General features: G+C 40.3%; 1 protein-coding gene across 1 annotated transcript; it reads right to left on the bottom strand.

The window, feature by feature from the left end:
• Window positions 1–565: 565 nt before the first annotated feature.
• cyth2 (cytohesin 2) lies at window positions 566–18703 on the bottom strand. Its single transcript, XM_030749492.1, has 12 exons — window positions 18526–18703; window positions 12952–13102; window positions 10529–10595; window positions 10325–10443; window positions 10160–10240; window positions 9830–9942; window positions 8912–9060; window positions 8713–8824; window positions 7678–7754; window positions 5807–5878; window positions 5563–5717; window positions 566–5399 (listed from the first exon to the last, which is right to left on the bottom strand). The coding sequence occupies exons 1-12, from the start codon at window positions 18590–18592 to the stop codon at window positions 5312–5314; spliced, it is 1251 nt and encodes a 416-aa protein (XP_030605352.1). The 5' UTR covers window positions 18593–18703; the 3' UTR covers window positions 566–5311.
• Between the last annotated feature and the right edge of the window lie 1625 nt (window positions 18704–20328).

The following is a 20328-nucleotide window of genomic DNA, read 5'->3' as shown; positions in this document are numbered from 1 at the left end:
TCTGGGGTGCGTATGCGGTTGCCATCAGGATGTGTGGCCTTGAGTCTTCAGTGCTCCTGGGGGCTGCAGACGGCCTGGGTTTTGGGGTCTTTCTCTGTCTGCCTCTGGCTCCCAGGTGGCGTTGTTGCAGTTTCGGGTCAAGGTCATGGAGATTCAAACTAGCCCGAGATTTTTAGTAGATGCATTTTTATGCAATTTAGTATCCATTTGAAAATCCTAAGTGACATCTTTATCAAGTTATCAGGTTCACAATGTTGAAAGTTTCCCGCCTGCCTGGCGGGATGACAACACCCCATCAGTCTTTTTAGGCTAAGGGGTAAAAACGGATCGCCGTGAAATTTAGCACAAATATTCACAACAGAGGACTCATGCCTTTATCAACACTTAAAAAAAAAAAAAAAAAAAGTCAACTTCTTAATTTTCTATCAGACTGTATCAACAACTTATTAAAACATCTAACACTGAAAGAGTGCTGCAGTTCTGAAATGCAGCTGTCACTTCATATCACAGCTAAAATCTCAGCCAATCACCCAGAAAAATAAATAATAGAACCACTCATCTCTGTTTACCTTTTATTGTTACACAGTAGTTTAACTGGCACCAATGTATCGTGGTTTTCCTTTTGCTACATTTACAGATGATCTATCCATCTTCACCTCACAATAAACAAAAATAAATAAATACAAAATAAACACATTTTCTGAAAAGAGGTGGCTCTGGGGTGAAAGGAATCAGAAACAGTGGTCCAGCTTCATTCAGTTCATTTCAGTGTTCATTCTTGTGTTTGAATGAAAATATTATTTTTTGGCAACTTTGCATTTCAAGAATACCCAGAAAGTGAAGGCCTACAGTCTCTGTGATGTACAAGAAGCACAAACATGAAAGATAAAGTGAGGCCTTGCAGTGTGAATCATAAAAGGGAAGACCCCATTCAGCCTAATGCAACATGATCATTATCTGCTGCTGCTACAGCTGGAACTGACAAAGTGATGTATGTACACAGTTCATGCTTCAGCATATCAAGCTGCGTCCACACAGGAAGCGATTCGCAGCAACGTGGCAACCAGAGACCATAGAAAGCCAGTGACTTCAAGTTACCACAGGCGAGGGGGAAAAGAAAGAAAAAAATGCTGGTGTAGCAAAGTGGGCTCTGTGTGTGCGCGTTTACACAGGAGTGACTTGCGTGTTGTTCATCACTTTAAAGCTGAAGCTGTATCCCCACTGGAAGTGATTTGCAGCACCATGGTGACCAGAAACCACAGAAAAGTTAGTGACATTTGGCAACTGCATGTGACTATGGGTGAAAAAAAAAATGCTGGTGATGCAAAATGGGCAGGTCCTGAGATAAACATCTCAACTTTTGACTACTACCAATGGTAGTGCAGGATACTGGTGATTGACATATGCCCTGAAGTAAATACATAAGATCAGTGTTTACCAACCACATAAGTGTGCCGTGAGAAAACATCAGGAGTGTTGTGGAAGATTATCCAGCCGAAATAAGAGAAAGACTCAGAGCTGTTGAGGAAGATCTTCGTGTGTGTCTTTCTTCAATTCCTGCAAGAATATCAGCTTTGTGTTCAACTAAACAGGCCCAGACTTCACACTGAGTAATTAAATTAAGTAAACTGAGACTAGATTTTCATCATATTTTGACAAATATACTTTTCTGTGACATTTTTGTTTGGTGGCGTGTCTTGTAATTTTTCTAATGTGAAATATGTGCAGTGGTTTAAAAAGGCTGGGAAACACTGCAAACGCTCTGTGGAGTCACAGAGGGCAATTCACTCGTTATTGATCATTTCAGGTCATTCTGGGCTCTGGTTGCTCAGGTAACGCTCTACTGATATGTATTTACTGTGCGTCAATCACCCATATCCTGTGCTCATCGCTCAGCTCAAAGTTGAGAGAAGTTTGTCTTGGGATCCACCCCCTTGGCGGCATCAGCGTTTTTGTTTATTTGCCTGTAGTTGCTGAATGTCATCTGACTTTCTCTAGTTGCCACATTACTGCAAATCGCTTCCAGTGTGGACGCAGCTTGAAGCTGATGGTTGGTTAGTTAAGTGGACATTCGGGGCTCTGGTTGCCTGAGTAACCCACCAACCCAGGTAACCAGGTAACAGGGCAGCAGCCTAAGCAGAGAAGCCCAGACCTCCTCATCCAGCTCATCCAGGGAACACCAATATGTTCCCAGGCCAGCAAAAGAGATAATCCTCCCAGTAGGACATGCCCGGAACACCTCACCCTGGAGGTATCCTAATCAGATGCTAAAATCATGTCAGCTGTCTCCTTTCAATGTGGAAGAGTAGTAGCTCTACTCCAAGTCCCTTCTGAAAGACTGAACTTCTTACCCTGTCTCTAAGGAGCAGCCCAGCCACTCAAGAGAAAGTTGGTAATTACCCAGATCTTGTGACCACAGGTGAGGGCAGGGATGGAAATCGCTTTTACGCTCCACCCTCTCTTCACCACAGCGGACAGGTACAGCATCTGCATCATTGCAGGCGTGGCCCTAATCCTGAGTAACCCTCTATCATTCTACCAGGTCACACACCAATCACCAGTATAATGCACTCTTACTGGTAGCTGCTTCACTTGCTCGGCTGGAAGTTGAGAAAGATTTTTCTCGGGATGCGCCTGCTTTTCTTCACCAGTGCTTTTTCCTTTCTTTTTTTTTGCCCTTGCCGAATGTCACCCACTTTCTATAATCTCTGAATCACTTCCTGCGTGGAGGCTCCTTTACTGTTTATTGTATTGTTCTCCAAAATACTAACATTGATAAAGTGCAGTAAACAATTATATTCTCCAACATCTAAACCACCAATTCATTAAACTACTAGATTAAGCTCAACCACAGGAAACAAATCTAAAAGAGTTACTGATTCATTACATCTAAATGTTTTTCTATGATATTTAGAAGTGTTTCTCATCTTGTCTCTTCATTTTTAATCACTATAATCTGACAGAAAATTGTAGCTTCGGTTTGTAAACAGCTCCCTCACACTTCATCTGGCCTTAATCATGTAACGACCAGAGCTTGAGACTGAATCTCTGCTTGTGCTTTACTGGGTCGGATTTACTCATTTAAAAAAAAAAAAAAAAAAAAATTAAATGTTGTTCTCCAAAAAGAACGTACAACTGAATGGGGTCATAAACTTTTGCATTAACAATCTTCCATTTTAAATCTTCTCCAAGTCAACAGGGAACACTAACACTTCTCAAATCAGTGCACTAGCATGATCAGTGATGCATCAGGCCTACGACTGACGCCGCCGTTTATCGACATGCAGTAAAACAGTAGCTCGTACAAAAAAAACCAAAAGAATAAATTAAATCATTTCTATGTGTATTGTAAACAAATATGCTAACATCTATTTACAAAAAAGTGTACATTGTAATGAGCTGCCTTTGTGATTCCTTAAAACTCACTATAGTGGACAGACCCAGCTCTAACAGTTAAATGTCAGACTGGTGAGAGACATGTTCATCTTGTAGTGCTGAAAATGATGTGTGGCATGCTATAATGTTACATCTGAGAGGACATGATGTTAACTGCTCAGTATTAGTGGTATGAAGGATTTGTTAACAAGCCTCCAGACTGGAACTACGATTTTCTACGTGGCTATTGCTCAAACATGTTAGAGAAACATGCTAAAGAACATATATACTGTCTAAGTGAGCACAAACACGCAGCTCTCTGCTAATGTTCGTCTCCACTTGACCATACTTGATGATCAACAGTAATTTGGCGATATAAATCTTGTGGTAATGTACAGTAATGACGTGCCTACAGTACCCAAATGTGGACGGTAGTAATGTAAAACTGTTATGATTATTATGGCAAACAATGAGAACAAGTTAGTCATCTGAAATCACTCATTTGCATCCTCACTCCTCTCTGATGAACACTAAATGAACATTAGTCTTATTAGTGTTTGTATAGTGAATTCACATTTTGTCTAGGGGTATGCACAATCAAGAAAGGCAAATTCTCATTTAGGTGGCATCAATAAATGTGACAGAGGACTTCTAACCTGAAAAAGACCACATTCACACTAGTGCAGATAAATCTCTAATGGATGTTTGGTTCATACGTTTTGGATCTACACCTGCTTCTTCGAATAACCTTCCAAAATTCCACTACACATGCCAAAAAAAAAGCACATAAGATGAGAGTTAATTTCTATCAGGCATGCATCAGGGGCTTAAGCCAGCCAAAGACATTTCTACTGAACAACTCTGCTATTTTTAGGAACCTTTGGAGGAACTACATTTACACAGCAGGGACATAAAGCCATGATTATACTCTGCTTCAGACATGGACACATATAGTTGGAGCTATGACGGCTGAGGAATCACTCCTGTTACACTTCTTTAAAGTCAGCCACCTGGGGCGCATGTGCAGTTGGTGCACTGTATTGTAAAGTCTTCTCGGATGGGTTCATGTGGTCACAAAATATTGGCAGGTACGTGGACGTCCGCACAGACCGTCACACTCTTTATATAATAACGAAACTTATGTCACTCAGAGCGAAGCGAACACTAGCAGACTAGCCGACAGGGAAAGTATAATCAAGGCTTAAATCAAGTCCTGAGGGAATTATTTTAGTCCCCAAAAAGGTCTCGGCTCAAGGGGTATTACTCTCAAAGTTCAGGATCACTTCAGCAGTCAGCACTTTTGATTGGCCAAGTAGCCTTCTTGTAACCTTTTAGCCAGTCACAGAGCAGCAAGTCATTATTTGTTATTTACAGAATTTCTACTCTAAAGCACAAATACACACTGCCAGATTTTGTGTGAATGGTATAAAGTTCCACATGTAAAAACATGTGCTGCTACGTCAGCAGACTAATTTGACAAATCTTTGAAGTTATTTAAATTGCAGAGGAGCTCCAGACCACCAGCAGCATAAAGAAACTTTTCAATTCCTTAAAAAAGGTTCCTGTGAGGTACAAACGTAGCTAATCATAGCATTTTCAAGTCCTTCATTACCAAATATGGTTAGTGTGGATTAAAGGCCAAAAAAAGGTGTTTTGGAGATGATCAGCACTGGTGTGAATATGGTCTAAACACACGCTTGTGTGTAGTGTGTAACAGCAGTAGTGTAAGAACCAAGATAAGTTGCAGCCACAGAGGGTGAGCTTCTCACCCTGAATGTGGCTTTTCAAAAGTCTGGCAGACAGGATAGCCAGGAAGAGTCCTCGTAAAAGGAAGAGACCGCTTTTAGGATAAGGAAGGAGGGTTATCAAAACTTATGAACAGGTTGTAAGGAGCAGGGATGGAGGAGGAAGACAGGGAGAGAATGAAGGACGTGATCTACGGCTGCTCCTCTTTCTTCTTAAGTGATATACGTTTCTTCCTGGCAGCAAGCATTTCGTAGAAGGGATCCACACTAACGGCAGATCTGAAGAGATGAAAAACACACACCGTGGAGTGGGGTATACTGAGAAAAGACACATACAATCTTTAAACTGTATAATCTACATAGATGCTACATTGTGCATGGTCAAAATTTCCTGCTGGTCTACCTCTAACCCTATTTTCATTGACATTTTTAATTTACATACTTGATGCTGTGGATCCACTCATCCTTCTCCTCAGGTGTGGGAGCGGAGATGCGGTACACCATGTGGTTTCCTTCCACTACTCTCCCATCAGCCTCCGTCTTACATGCCTTAATCAGCTGACCTCGGTTGTTGGGGATGTACAGCTCGAAGCAGTTCTGTTAGAAGAAAGTTGAACAATATTTTGAGATTTTCAAGCAAAACAAAAGCTTCTCATAACACTGTTCTGCAAAAAATGCCCACTTACAGGTTTCCTTGGGTCTTCTACCTCCCGAATGCTAAGGTTTTCCAAGGGAATGATACCTCGTGGCTCTTTATCCTATAAATGAAAACATGAGTTAGTGAACATTGGCACTTCTACTTTGTGTTTATGATGATTTGCTATGGGAATTTGTCCAGTTTCTGAATGAATATGACAATAAAGTTCTGCTTTACTTCTTAACTTTGTGGCTCAGCAACATTCAAACAAAAGAAAAATGCTCTTCCTCTATTCACAACTAAATTTTCATTTTTTGCAGTTTTCAAAAATTGTCTCAACTTATCACAAAATTCCTCTTTCAGTTTCTGGCGTCAACAATTAAAAAAAAAACAAAGTGTCACATTAACTCTGGTTGCCCACAGTCAATGCTACTAATTATACCCACCAGTCTGTTTTTTTTTTTTTGTTTGTTTTTTAACAAATGCAAATAAATTTTAATAAATCTAATAACTTATCTCAGCATCAGGGCCAGTAATTTCACAGAGACTGTTTACCTTTATGCAGTCAGAGTCTGCTACAACCACAGACAGTACAACGGTGGATGCCGTTTCCAGGTTTGAAAACTGAAGCCAACTAGGAGTGCCTTAACCTGTATTCTTTCTAATGGCCAGAAGGGGACACCGCTTCTTGTTGCAGAAAGGCTTCCCATTATATTGAGGTTTCATAAACATGTTCCCACTAACAACGTGATGTTAACTTGTTTTCCACTTCAGATGTGTTACAATGTAAATTCAAGTGAACAAAGCCTCAGACACACAGGCCAAGAAAAAGGCCCACGACCATCTGGCAATCACCGGCTGTGAGAGAAGAAAAAACAAAAAAAAAAGGAGTATTTCCAGACCCATTGCTGGAGGTTGATGGCAGTTGCGGGAAAATGACTGCTAAAGCTCCGGTCACACAAGCCTACAGGTCGTTTTGACTGTTGGGTTTTCTCTGTATTATTGTAGGGTCTTTACCCACAATACAAAGCGCCTTGAGGCGACAGTTTGTTGTGATTTGGCGCTATATAAATAAAATTGAATTGAATTGAATTGAATTGAATCAGTCAGTCACCCCCTGGCAACCATCTGTTGCTAGTATAAAATGTGTATTCCCCAACTGGTTGGCAAAAATCTTCATGTGGCTGTTTTAGTCACTACCCAGACGTATCTGGGGCGGAAGCAACAAAAATAAAGACAGAAAGAAGGTCTTGTCTTCTGCCCTAGTGGATAGCATGGAAAATTTACAGTAATTTTACAGCTAGCTGCTACAATTTATGTGCTTTGCATCTCTGTGGTGCTCTGTCACAACCCAGAATGCAAAGCATACCTGGCTACAGGAAGAAACTTAGCTCAAACTTGCAGCATACCTGTGATAGTTGGGTCAGACTGAGGCTGGCTCACATTCTCACCATAAACAAACTGCTCTGGAGTTTGGAACCGGATTGAGACCACCTCCTCTAAAGGGTCTCAATGCAGTTGTTTTGGTTCGACTACAATTACCATGTTCACATCTGCACAAATAAACTGCACCAATGATGGACCAACCATCACAGGTTCACACAAAAATATGCTGGGTAATCGCTCATGAGTCAGTGAGTGTGTGATTTAAAAGTTAGATCCAAAATACTAAGATTGCAAAGGCAAAAACATCCAGCTGGAGGCTGAATGGGACCTCACAAACCAATGAGTGACATCATGGAGGCTACATCCATCTTTTATACCTCCAGCATGATTATAGTCTGAGTCGTGTTGACATAACAAACTATAAATGGAAATGCAGAAAGCTCACTGTATGAGCTAAGTGTACATATTAATACCCAGAATCTGTTTATAGAGATTACATCCACTGAGACACTGCATGAGGACACAAAGACTTACTGTGGTATATTCAAAGTAATAAAGGCAGTTATCTGTGAGAATGAACCATCGACGTTTCCAGGTTTTCACCCTTCCCCCTGAAACACAAAAACATTGATGACAGTGAGCGGCAGAAGAGCAAAAATAGCTCAGTGTATATTACTTCTACAATCTCTACAAAAAACTACGTGGCTAATTGATGTCTACAACTTTCTGAATAACTCTGTCAGTACATACCTCCTGAGAAAACAAGCAGCGGCAGTAGAGGGTGGAAATCGCAGTGAAGAAGCAGAGGAAAAAATTAATGGGAGGATTTGGAGGGAGACAGAGGACAAAACAGAGACACAGAGGAGGAAGAGAAGGAGATCATATTAGTGACACAGATCACAGGCCCCGCCATGCAAAAGAAAACAATCAGATTTTAAGACTGCCATAACACAAAGTGAGTCTTCTTTTTCACCATCATGCTATGGCAATTTTTTTTAATGCCACAACACTGAACTGATCATTCGAGTGGAGGCAAAGAGATAGGTTTATTACAGCACAAAGCCTCAGAAGAGAGTACAGTAGCATACAGAATAAATCGTTTTCTTAACTCAGTGAAAATATACACTCCCGACCAGAGTTATTATAGTTTTTAATTTTGTAACTAGTTTTCATTTTCATTTTATTTAAAGTTTTTGTTTTTAACTCTGTTAGTTTCCAGAGAGGGTTCGCTCATTTCAGTTTAGTTTTGTTTGAAAATGTTTAGTTTTGTTTAGTTTCAGTGTTAGTTTTAGTCTTTTTTAAAGTATTATTGAATGACAATTTAGGACAGGTATAGATATTACATTAGAAACAAATGTTTTGAAAGCAGTTGACTCACAATCCCGTTTACAAAATTGTTTTAATACTTTTTCCCCAAAACTTATGTTTTATTTTAATTTTAGTAACTAAAATGTTTTTTTTCACATCTAGTTTTAGTTAACTATAATAATCTTGCTTCCTAACATTTGGGAAAAAATTTAAAAAAAAGAAGAAACAGCATGCACACGCGCGCATGCACACACGCCTCACCAAGCTTAAGAAGCCAGCCCTCTCTGTCAGGGTTGAAGAAGGTGTGTGTCAGGTCATTGCCATCATCCTCTGGGATCTTAAAGGGCTCATTCTTAATGCTTTCATAGAGATTCTGGAGAAACAAATAACAGAAACATGAGCACATAAAATAAAACTCTGTCTGCATCTCCAAAGAAAAGCAGTGCTGAATTGATCATACTCTGAGCAGCTCCTCTGGTAGGTCTCCCCCCTCATTGATCCCTCGGTTCATTGAGATGAAACGGTCTACTCCAGGTTTGTCCCTCACATTGGGATTGTGGAGGCTCGTGTTCAGCATGATTATGGCAAAAGACAGCACGTAACATGTGTCTGTGAACAGGAGAGACAAATGCTGAGACGCACTTAGTTTAGAAAAATTGATTAACCTACAGAGCATTGCATGTTCAGGTGCCTTTGCATATGGCTGATGTTCATCTCACTCGCTCAGCACAAAGGGTTTTAAATTGTAGTTTGTTTTAGACATTCATCTAAGGATGTACTGTGATTAAGCTTTTGAGGCCTTGGCAGTCGATCTGTGCGATACTCTTCCTGAGGTTTGCTGATTCTCTTTTTAAAGTCAGCTAAAGACATATCTGTTTACATTTCAGTAAAATACTTTGTGCCAGTTCTGCTTTTGTCCAGGGTATGATTTGTCTTTTTTTAAACAAGCTTCAAATATTATGTGGTTTTGACTTTTTTTTAATTCACATTCTTTCTGCATTTTGAATCATCTTGAATTATTTTCTGTAAAGCACTTTGTGACTTCTAAAATAAATATTGCTTGCTTGGGTTTGGGTTTTAATGTTTTGCTAAGCCTTCACAGTTAGTGTTGTGTGAAATAGTTTGAATGAGTGGTGATGGCTGTGGGCCCTCACATCAGGTCATTTCTGGTAAGAGGAAAACTTTTTGCATGAGTGCACATCTTCTGGAAGGCCACTTCCTCACTTTACTTTCACTTTAGATTGTGCTGGCAGGAATTCAAAGAACTCAAAAACAAGTCACACTGTAGGACACCAATTGATTTAAGACATTTTTTTAGTATCACCTACTCTACCTGAAATGCAGTGTGACTGGCTTGTGTGCATTTGTTTATTTTTACCAGTGCTCTGGAAGACACCAGGGTTACAGTGGCAGTATCTCTGAGCAAAGGCTTCCATCATTCTGTCGATCTTCTGAGCTTCACCAGGCAAACGGAAACTCCACAGGAACTGCCTGTAGAAAACGGGTCAAGGTTTAGGTCAAATCAGAGAACAAAAACAGCTAAACAGTCGCTACCGCTCTGTTGCATAATCTTTTCCATGTGCATCCTCAGGTGAGAGTGGGATTTTCCATTGTTGACCAAGACTATTCATCAGAGGATACCTGATACAAATTACACTATTTTTTTCCTCGATACAGACAAGAACACTCCAAAGTAGACGCGGGTTACCTGAGGGCCTGGACAAGGTTGAGATCAGTGAACTCATGGAGGTCAACGAAAGCCTGTAGGACTTTGATGTTGAAGTCATCCCTGCAGTACAGAGAGGTCACTGTTAAAAATGAGTGATTTAAAAGAAAAGAGAAAAGGGACAGGAGAAACTTCAACATCTCGCACCTTTCTCCAAGATAATCTCCGATAGCCGTCTTGTTGAGGCCTTCTCCTTTGTACAAGAACTGAGCAATGTCCTCTGCAGTGTGTCTCAACAGCTCATTCTCCACCAGAAAAGCAATGCCCTGCAGAGAGAAGAACGAGTCAGACACAACGCAGGGAATCAAGAAGGGACACATAAAGTACCTGTTTAAATATTTGAGATATTACCTTTTTAGGATCCATGTTGAATTTCTTCCTTCCCATTGCCACGTGCCTACTTTTCTGTAGAGTTTTACTGTTGAGAAAATGATATATGTTTTGGAAATAATTAACTTGTGCTGTGATCTAATCAAAGCTCCTTATCAAAAATAATGACGACACATCTCCTCAGACCACATAAAGCTTACTTATCAAGTTCCAAGATTGTTTTACTTGACACTAACAGCGTTCTTCGTTACACAAAGAACAGCAATTTTACACCAATGCAAAATGTTTACATTGACTTTAAAGAATCTAGATAGAAAATTAATTCTGAGATGATTTAAATGATTATTTAAAGGGCACCAATCAACCCAATCATCCACAAAGGGAGAATAATTATTAAAGAATATTATTAGCTAAAGTGGACCTTTTATGCTCATTTCCAGCTCCCTGTTTTTATTCTTGGAGTCTACTTGAGTAGACTTGCATGATTTACAGTTCAAAACAATCCTTATTTATCATAACCCTGTGAGGTTAAGGTAAATATTGTAACATAAGTAACCCAAAGACGGGGCGCCTGGGTGGCTTAGTGGTGAAGCCGGCGACCACATACACACGCCGCGTTGCGGTGCAGGCGGCGCGGGTTCGCGTCCCGGCCCCGGTGCCGATTTGCCCGCGTGTCTTCCCCTGTATCTTTCCCCCATTTCCTGTCTCTCTCCACTGTCACAAAAAGCTGCTGTGGCCAAAAAAAAAAGTAACCCAAAGACTAACTTTCCTGGATGAAAAAGTATATCTTTTTTGATGCATCAGTAAAAATGCCTGTTTTTTGTTCCCTGATTGTCAAGACTTGGCAGAACAGCTTTCAATAGGCCAAAAATCCCACAGTCCAATAGAATAAAGTTAGGGTTAGGGGTTGTAGTGCGCCTTGGTGCAGCCCCTTAGTTCATCCACCATCTGAGGTAAACTGTTTTAGCTCTTTCTTCCTCCATTTGAGTCAACTTTTTTCTGATTGACACAAGGTTTCAACAAGCAGGCAAGTGGGACTTCTGTGCTCACAGAAATTTAGGCTGTTTTTAATATGAGCATCAGCAGTTCTAACAATATGCATGACAGAAAAACAGTGAAACGCATAACAGGTCTTATTTAAGCACATTTACAACAGAAGTTACTGCAAAATCTATACAATAAAAGGGAAACAGGTAAGTCGTTGTCTGTGGTGTTCGAGAATTTGCACACAAAGAAGTTATATTCAGTATGGAAGCATGCATGGTTACAAGTAGAATGCTCTTTTCACAAAATATACTGTGCAAATTGTAATAAAGGGTTTTTTTGAAGAGAGAAAAGGTTAACATTGATCTTGTTCATGTGTTAGCACTTGTCTGGAATGGGGAAGGGCACCGCCACCTGGTGGCAAGTATGGGATTTGCCACCAGGTCGCCTAATATGATCTAAATGAGGTATTATGCATTTCCTTCCATGAGTTCTGTCTTCACTTTGAGATGTCCGCTAATAATACAGCTAAAACACTCTGTTCACGCACTTCCTATCTTTTGCGATGAATGTTAGCACAAAGTATGCTGACATAAAACTTTGCTCTCTGTGGGGTGACTGATGAATACCAACCACAATAGATGTGACCACACCATGCATGGAATTCATTTTTATGGCATGTATTAGTTGCGCAGGGGGCAGTAAGTGTTTTGGTGAGTTTGAACCATGAAGAAAAAGAAAAAAAAAAAAAACATTGCCAGCAGAAGGAATGCTGTTGTATAGATCGAGGAACCACAGTACAGCAGGTATAGTCAAAAAGTAGTTCAAACGGTGTGTAAATATGCTCGTAAACTTTTTCTAAAACTTGTTTTTTTGGGTCACACACACAATGGTAGGACATGCTGATGGCAATCTACCTACAATGTCACATGTACTTATGTGTATGTAATGGCGTGGATCCATGATGTACACCATGTGCATGGTGAGTGAGCATGGTGTTCGCAGTGTGCGCTTAGGTGCCTGAGTAGCTGTGCATGCAGGGCCATTTTGCATTTGTTCAGGGCTGTTCATGTAACAAACCTCTGAAAAGGTAGCTGCCAGTCATGAGATAATAAAACTTTCATTTTTGTGGTGGCCCAGTTCAGGTCTACACATGGGCCACCAGTTGATCATTTATGCTTACATTGATATATTTATGCTTCTGCCCAATAATTATCATTCATTACTAACAGCATCAACTGACAAATGTCTGCAGGCTGGGCACTATGCTAGTAATAAAATATTTAATGTTTGTGAAAGCTGCTGTACCACAACAAATATAGTGATGCAAATAAAATCAACATGTCAAGGTAAGTTGAATGAATCAGTTGACTGTGGTGATCAAAGCCAGACGGTTATTTTATTAACTCCATAAAGTAACATGCCATGTCATTATGAGCCAATGTGGGTTTTCTTATTACCTGCCCTCTGTGCTGGTCTCCAGTCCCTCTACCTCCAAAATCGCCTCTCGTAACTCCTCTCTGAGCCTCTGGATCTCCTGCAGCAGGACGCCCTTCCTCCTACGGATGTCCTCAAGCTCAGAGCGCTCCTCTGGGCTCAGGTCTACTGGGACTGTAAGGGAAGAGAAGAAAAATGAGTCAGCCACTGTTCCATATATAATAAATGGTAACTGTGCCGGAACATTCACAGTCAAAAGCTGTCTCTAGTGGTGGCAATAAATATGATGTAGAGCAGCATTAACACTGCCATTTTGCCTGACTCCACCACTAAAGCAGATTAAATCAGAATTAAATCTCTCTAAATGTTTCTTATACTATGACTTGGAAACTGCTCCAAGCCTGTCAGTGGTAAAGCACTTTGTTAAAAGCTTGGTTAATCGAAAATCACAAAAAAAAAAAAAGTCTTGGATATTAATTGAGATACCAGACTATGCAATTACATAGTTTTTCTGGGTGATGCGCTGACTCCTCCAAGATTTTAGCTACCACTAAAAAGTGAATAAATTTTCATTTGTGGTGCTCACTGTGTGTGGTTTCCAGCAGTACTCCTTTCTATCCACACTCTGCCCACAATGAGGTACTGTGATATATAAACAGAGTTTTCCACAGTGCAAAAGCAACCTTTAGGGAGGACTTTAAGGAGTTACTACAAACATAAGCACTACTGGTCCAGATTTAGTTCAGTGTTACGGCCCTAGCCGGGCCTGCTGTGGCTTCCTGGCTCACTGGGTGTGGCTTGTGCTCTCCAGCCTTGGGTGCCACCCCTTCTGGAACAGCTGACCCAACTCAGCAATCAAGCTGGGGTACTTAAGGCCAGAGAGAGGAGAGATCCAGGCCAGTGATTGCCAGAGCCTGCCTTTGTGGCACAACTTGTGAACGGTGTGTTGCTGCAGCTGCTTACTCCTGCTCAGTAGAGAGGAGGGTGTCTTACTCCTGCTCAGTGGAGAGGAGGGTGGTGTTTTGGTTTTTGTGCATGAGGCTTCTTGCCTTAGGTGGTTGTTTTACATTTGTTAAATAACTCCTGTGTTTTCTTTTCCTTTGTTTGAAGGTGATAGCGGCGTGTCTGTCTCTTTTTGTTATAATCTTAATAAAGACCTTTTCTTTTACCAATTTTGCTCATGTCTCCTTTTGTCAACCCGGTCACTTTTTGTTACTTCCCCCGAACCACCTAGACTTTTTAGGGGGAACGTAACATTCAGTAACTCAGAAGTTTATGCAGTGTCCCTTTTTGAGAGGTGCACAGTTTTTTATATGTAGCAGGAAAAAAAAATTGTATAAGTCCACCAGCCATGAGCCAAGAAAATACTTCAGTGTGCAACACCAAACTGAATGCCCATCATGCTGTACGACTACTTTGGAAAATCATTGACTGGGCAGAATCAGACTCCTAAAGCTAGACCAGTGCTATATAGGGAATCATGCATTGACTGGCTTCTGCATAACGATGAAGTATAATTTCCAGTGCATATAAAATGTGTTAAATATTAACATGACATTGACTTAAACCAGACAGCCCAGGGATTTTACTGCTCAAAATAGGCCATTGGTGGGTGGCTATATACATAAGCATGATTGGCCTGCATATACACAGCTCAAAAAATTAAAAAAATACTTTGAAAACACTACAGACCTCAATGGAAAAAAAATCATGCTGGATATCTGTACTGATTTGGACTGGGTAATGTGTTAGGAATGAAAAGCTGCCGCATTGTTTGATGGAAATGAAAATCATCAACCTACAGAGGGCTCAACTCCAAGACATCCCGATAATCAAAAGGAAAAAATTCTGTTTCTGAAATTTCATTGCAGCAACTCAAAATAGTAGGTTGGTAGATGGCATGGCATGCTTCTAACGAGACAACTAACGGAGTCCCAAGGATCTTCTCGCAGATCTGGACCAGTGCATCACTGAGCTCCTGGACTGCCTCCTGGAATCTCCTCCATGCACTTGAGACTGTGCTGAGAGACACAGAAAACCTTTGGGCAATGGCACATATTGATGTGCCATCCTGGAGAACTTGGACTAGCGGTGCAACCTCTGTAGGGTCCACGTATCGTCTCATGCTGCCAGTAGTGACACTGACCCTAGCCAAATGCAAAACTAGTGAAAAAACAGTCAGAAAACATGAGGAGGGAATAAATGTCAGTGGCCTCCACCCGTAAAATCATTCCTATTTTGGGGGTTGTCTTCATTGTTGCCCCTTTAGTGCACCTGTTAATTTTTTTTTTTTAGCAGTATACTTGGGGCAATAAGTCTGTGTTGCTTTACTTAACAGAAGTCTGTGCATTTTCCTGTCCTGTTATTTCTGACATTTAGTAAACAACAAATGTACATGCTTCAGGAAATAAAACACCAAAACACACACACACACACATTTTTTTTTCCAATCACAGTCTTGGTGATTTTCCTTTGCAGAAAGCCAAAACCCTCATTTTATAATATGAAGGACAATTTGTTTTCTTCAAGGTATAAACCATATTTTCCAAACCAGAATTTTTCCTGGCTGGATAAAAAGTATCAAGTTACTTGCTAATAATGCTGGTCTATATTTTCCAAATGCCACAGTTATGTTAAAGAATAAGCCTGTCTATGGCTGGGCGATATATTGAGTTTTTAAGAAATATCAATATATTTTCATACGCGATATGAGACAATATCGTTTATATCGATATAGTCGCGTTAATATCATACTTGTTTGTCTCTGCACAGCTTCACACTGCCCCGCCTCTCTCCCTCACTGCTTCACTTGTAAATCATGCAGGAAGCAACAGTATGGCAGTGTTGCCAACTTAGCAACTTTGTCGCTAGATTTAGCTTTTCAGACCCCGCTAGCGACTTTTTTTTTTCCCCCCTCCAAAAAGCAACTTGCTACAAATGTAGCGACTTTTGGAGCTTTTGAAAACCTGAAATCCTCCACTGTCGCCATGTTTTGTATACATACAGTCTTCGTACTGCGTCCGTTCGTAAGCTTTGGCATCGCCTGGACCCCCAAGAGTCCCTGGCCATACCACAACTAGATAGCAGAAGGTGGTTTGTACTGTAAGTCATGTGACCTTAATAGCGGAAGTGCGTCTTTTTCCTGTGCTTTTTGCACCGCATTGAGCGGGTGGGCCTGTTGATACATCAGCGTATATGTCTGTGGATTTACTGTCTGACTGAAGGATGGAATTTTGTTCATTCGGTCTGTTTACACGTTTTGTTATTTGCACAGTGTACTAGATATACAGAAGTACACACAGGAGGAAGCACTTTCCAGTGAAGTACATTTCACCAGACTCTCTTTTTAAAGAATGTCAGCCTTTTGCTTTTTTTTAATAGAGGAAAAATGCATTTAAAAAAAGCATGTATTTCAGGAGCATTATTATTTAAATATGCCAACAGTTTATTTTTCATGTACATCTAGAGCTGAATGTTAATAAAAATGCCTGTGTGACGTTTGGGACACGTAGCTTCTACTCAGAAGTGCCTTTTTGTTTTTACCTTTTTGGGAAGAAAAAATATCGAGATATATATCGTATATAGCCATTCAGCTAAAAAATATCGAGGTATTACTTTCGGTCCATATTGCCCAGCCCTAAGCCTGTCTATACACCAACACATCAGGTTAGTTAAGGGCAAACTAAACACAACATCCCTGCAATATATTAAAATGTTATGAAGGTTATAATGTTCAGTGTTTGCTGAAGCTGTTTTCATGGGGAGAGTTAAATGTTTTATAATCCTCAAAACGATTACACCTCAACAGCACAGCAATGTACAGGCTGCAAAATCAAAATAAAGTTAAAACAAGATGGTTATAAAAGGTTCAGACAACACTGCACAAAAGTCTGGAGCAATGCCTCATTTCTTTATATTTTTCCAGGGAAATGAAACATTTGCAAACATACATGGAAATGCAGTATATAAGGTAAAAACAGAGTTTGTACAATTCTAACAAGGTTGAAAGTCAATATTTGGTATGACCACCTTTATTCTTCAACACAGCCTGAACTCTCTGAGGCAGCTTTCTTGTCATTTCTTTAAGCAGTCTTCAGGAATAGTTCCCCACACTTGTTGAAGGACATTCAAAGCTATTCAAAGCTGCTTCAGTAATTTCTAGGTCCAGATTCTGGGGAAGCCAATCCACAACTGATGGTGTTCCATGGTGTGTTTTTCTATCCAGGTATGCTTTTACTGCATTGGCAGTGTGTTTGAGCTCACTGCCTGGCTGAAAAATGAAGCTGTTGCCAATCAGACACTCTGAGACACTTTTGTACTTTTCTGTGTTCATAATTCCATCAATTTAGACAAGATCTCCAATACCACTGGCTGAAATGCAGTCCCAAACCATGACAGAGTCTCCGCCGTGTTTTACAGATGGCTGTAGACACACTCATTCTTATACCTTTCTCCTGACCTATTCCATACATATTGATGATTTGTTTTTGCGACAGGGTGCTAATAAATAAGTGCCTAAAGATAAAATCTAAAATTAGTTCTATGCTAAGTTGATTGTTACATTTAGACAACACCGATTCATCCTTTGAGTCAGGTGCTTTTTTTAATGCTTGAATGAGCATTAAGTCAGTGTTAAGTGACTAAAAAAAGTCATTCCCCTGAAAATGATCAGGTACAAGCACTGGACTGTAAATGAGTGAAAAGGCTGCCAATGTCCAAAGAAAAAAGATTTGAAGGACCTTCAGAAAGTCTGGAGAACTGCTGCTCAAGAACAATTTACAAGAAAGTCCGGCTTATTAGAAGCAAAATAATTACATTTATTGAGACATATATGCTTAGTTTATGTTGAAACAGTTTTAGAAATACAGTGACTCAACTTCATGATCTTTTTGAGGGATGATGTGCGAGATTTTCTTAACTGTGTTCTATTACTCGGGGAAACGTGTCATCCATCCACTCATTAATTAACGGCAACACCTGCTAATGTAACGTAAGCATATCAACCGCACCACAAGTTACAGCCTCCAACTGAATAAAACACAATAAGATAACAGTATTAATCCAAACACAATTTAAAGCAAAAAAAAAAAAATGTTGACCTGGAGGTCAAAGCAGCAGCTTGTGATCAGCAGTGTTTACTCTGCAAAACAACCAGCTGCTGTGCACCATCACTACCACGCCCACAGCCTGGATCAAAGCCGTGATCCACACAACTGCATCCACCACACCAACTACCTATAGAAGTGGGTGATTCCAACACATTATTACACGTTATTATTTCGAGACCTTGTGTAGCCAGAAAGCTGGTTAGTGTGCTACAAACCCACCATGGCTAGCGAGAAAGTTAGCCCCGAGCACACACTGAAACAATCAATGTTTAAATGGCCTCATGCTACGATAACGCATTTTCGTGGCTAGTTTATATTGTAAACATGCACATCCATACTGCTAGAAAAAACCCACTAAGTATTCATGGTCTATCATTTTCATTTAAATGTTAAACGGGATGATAATCGTGTCACACCTGTGCTAAAACTAAGCTAGACTGTTAGCCACAGTTGGCTAGCGATAGATAGGCTGAGCGAATAGCTACTTACTGTAGTCCAGGTCATCCATTTTTGGCGCTTTACTTTTAGGCATAAATAGTTCAGAGTCGACTGTCATTCAATGTCAAAAAAATTGGGATATATATAAATATATCCTCAAAACTAAACGGGGAAAAAGACAACCACTGGTGTCGAAATTTTGGGCCGGAGACAAAGAAGGTGGCGACACCGGAAGTGTTGTCTGACTTTTAAAGCGGTATACTTCCGGTCAGTTGTTTTTCAAAATAAGATATCTCAAGCTTAGGGATATTTTGAAAAGCACAAGCCCTATTGGTTTGGAAGCTGATTTATAAATAATTTCACCTACTTATTTCTATATCTAGAATAACAGGAATCTTCTTCTTTCAGCTGCTCTCTTTAGGGGTCGCCACAGCAAATCATCTGCCTCCATCTCACCCTGTCTCCTGCATCCTCCTCTGTTACACCAACCCTCTGCATGTCCTCCTTCACTACTTCAGTGAATCTTCTCTGAGGTCTTCCTCTTTTCATCCTGCCTGGCAGTTCCCTATTCAGCATCCTTTGTCCGGTATACTCCACTCTGCATTTAATCATTAATTGTTATTAAGCTCTGGCTCTCTTCCACAGCATGTCTTTTTTTCTCTCCCGTCAGCCCAACCGGTCGCCGGCAGATGACTGCCCCTCCCTGAGCCTGGTTCTGCTGCAGGTTTCTTCCTGTTAAAAGGGGGTTTTTCCTTCCCACTGTCGCCAAGTGCTTGCTCATAGGGGGTCGTTTTGACTGTTGGGTTTTCTCTGTATTACTGTAGAGTCTTTACCCACAATACAAAGCGCCTTGAGGTGACTGTTTGTTGTGATTTGGCGCTATATAAATAAAACTGAATTGAATTGAATTGAAAATATCCACTATCCCTCCACCATCTCAGCCTTATCTTTCTAACTTGGTCTCCATCTGCTCCACCTGAGCTGTCCTTCTAATGTACTTATTTTTAACCCTGTCTGTTCTAGTTACTCCGAACAAAAATCTTAACATCTTCAACTCTGCCACCTCCAAAACATAGATCATAGCAGGTCTCACTACCACCTTGAGAACCTTTCCTTTCACTCTTGTTGCTTTCCTTCTGACACAAATCACCCTTGACACTCATCTCCACACACTCCACCCTACCAGTACTCTCTTCTTCACCTCTCTTGTGCACTGTCTGTTGCTTTGGGCGGTTGAACCCAGGTACTTATCTTTCCTCCTTGCAGCTTCACTGTTACATCTGTCTCCTTTTCATTCAAACACATGTATTCTGTCTTGCTTCTACTGATTTTTGTTCCACTTCTCTCTGGTTCATCACACCTTTCCAGGCTCTCGTCCACCTGCTCCCGGTGCTCACTACAAATCACAATGTCATCTGCAAATCTATAATAACAGGAATATTCAACATAAATCACTATATGATAAAAATTGATTAATACTTTTAACTAACAAATAATATTTGTTACATCATCATCATCAGTTTGAGCAAAACAGTAAAAATGTTCTCCTGTGGAAAAAAAAAAAGTTTCCTGGGGTTGGACCTGTTATTAATTCATATTCAGTTAGACTTTGAGCCTGCGGTCTTTTAAATGAGTTGTAGTTGGTTCATTAAACAAGTCATTATCACTACCATGTCCATTTAATTTTAAATTATTGACAACTCTACATAATTGCTGTTACTTGGATGTATATTACTAGTAAAGCCCCCAAATGGTGATGAGAGTAGATTTCTATTGCACATGCAGTTTCCACATATCACATCATCAGGGCTTGTTGGATTTCTTTCAGTTATGATCAGGGATGTGGTCATTTCT

Source organism: Archocentrus centrarchus, chromosome 16 (genome assembly GCF_007364275.1).
Source record: "Archocentrus centrarchus isolate MPI-CPG fArcCen1 chromosome 16, fArcCen1, whole genome shotgun sequence".
Classification (NCBI taxonomy): domain Eukaryota; kingdom Metazoa; phylum Chordata; class Actinopteri; order Cichliformes; family Cichlidae; genus Archocentrus; species Archocentrus centrarchus.
Note: the sequence above shows the minus strand (reverse complement) of the source record. Positions and strands in the feature narration are given on the sequence as shown.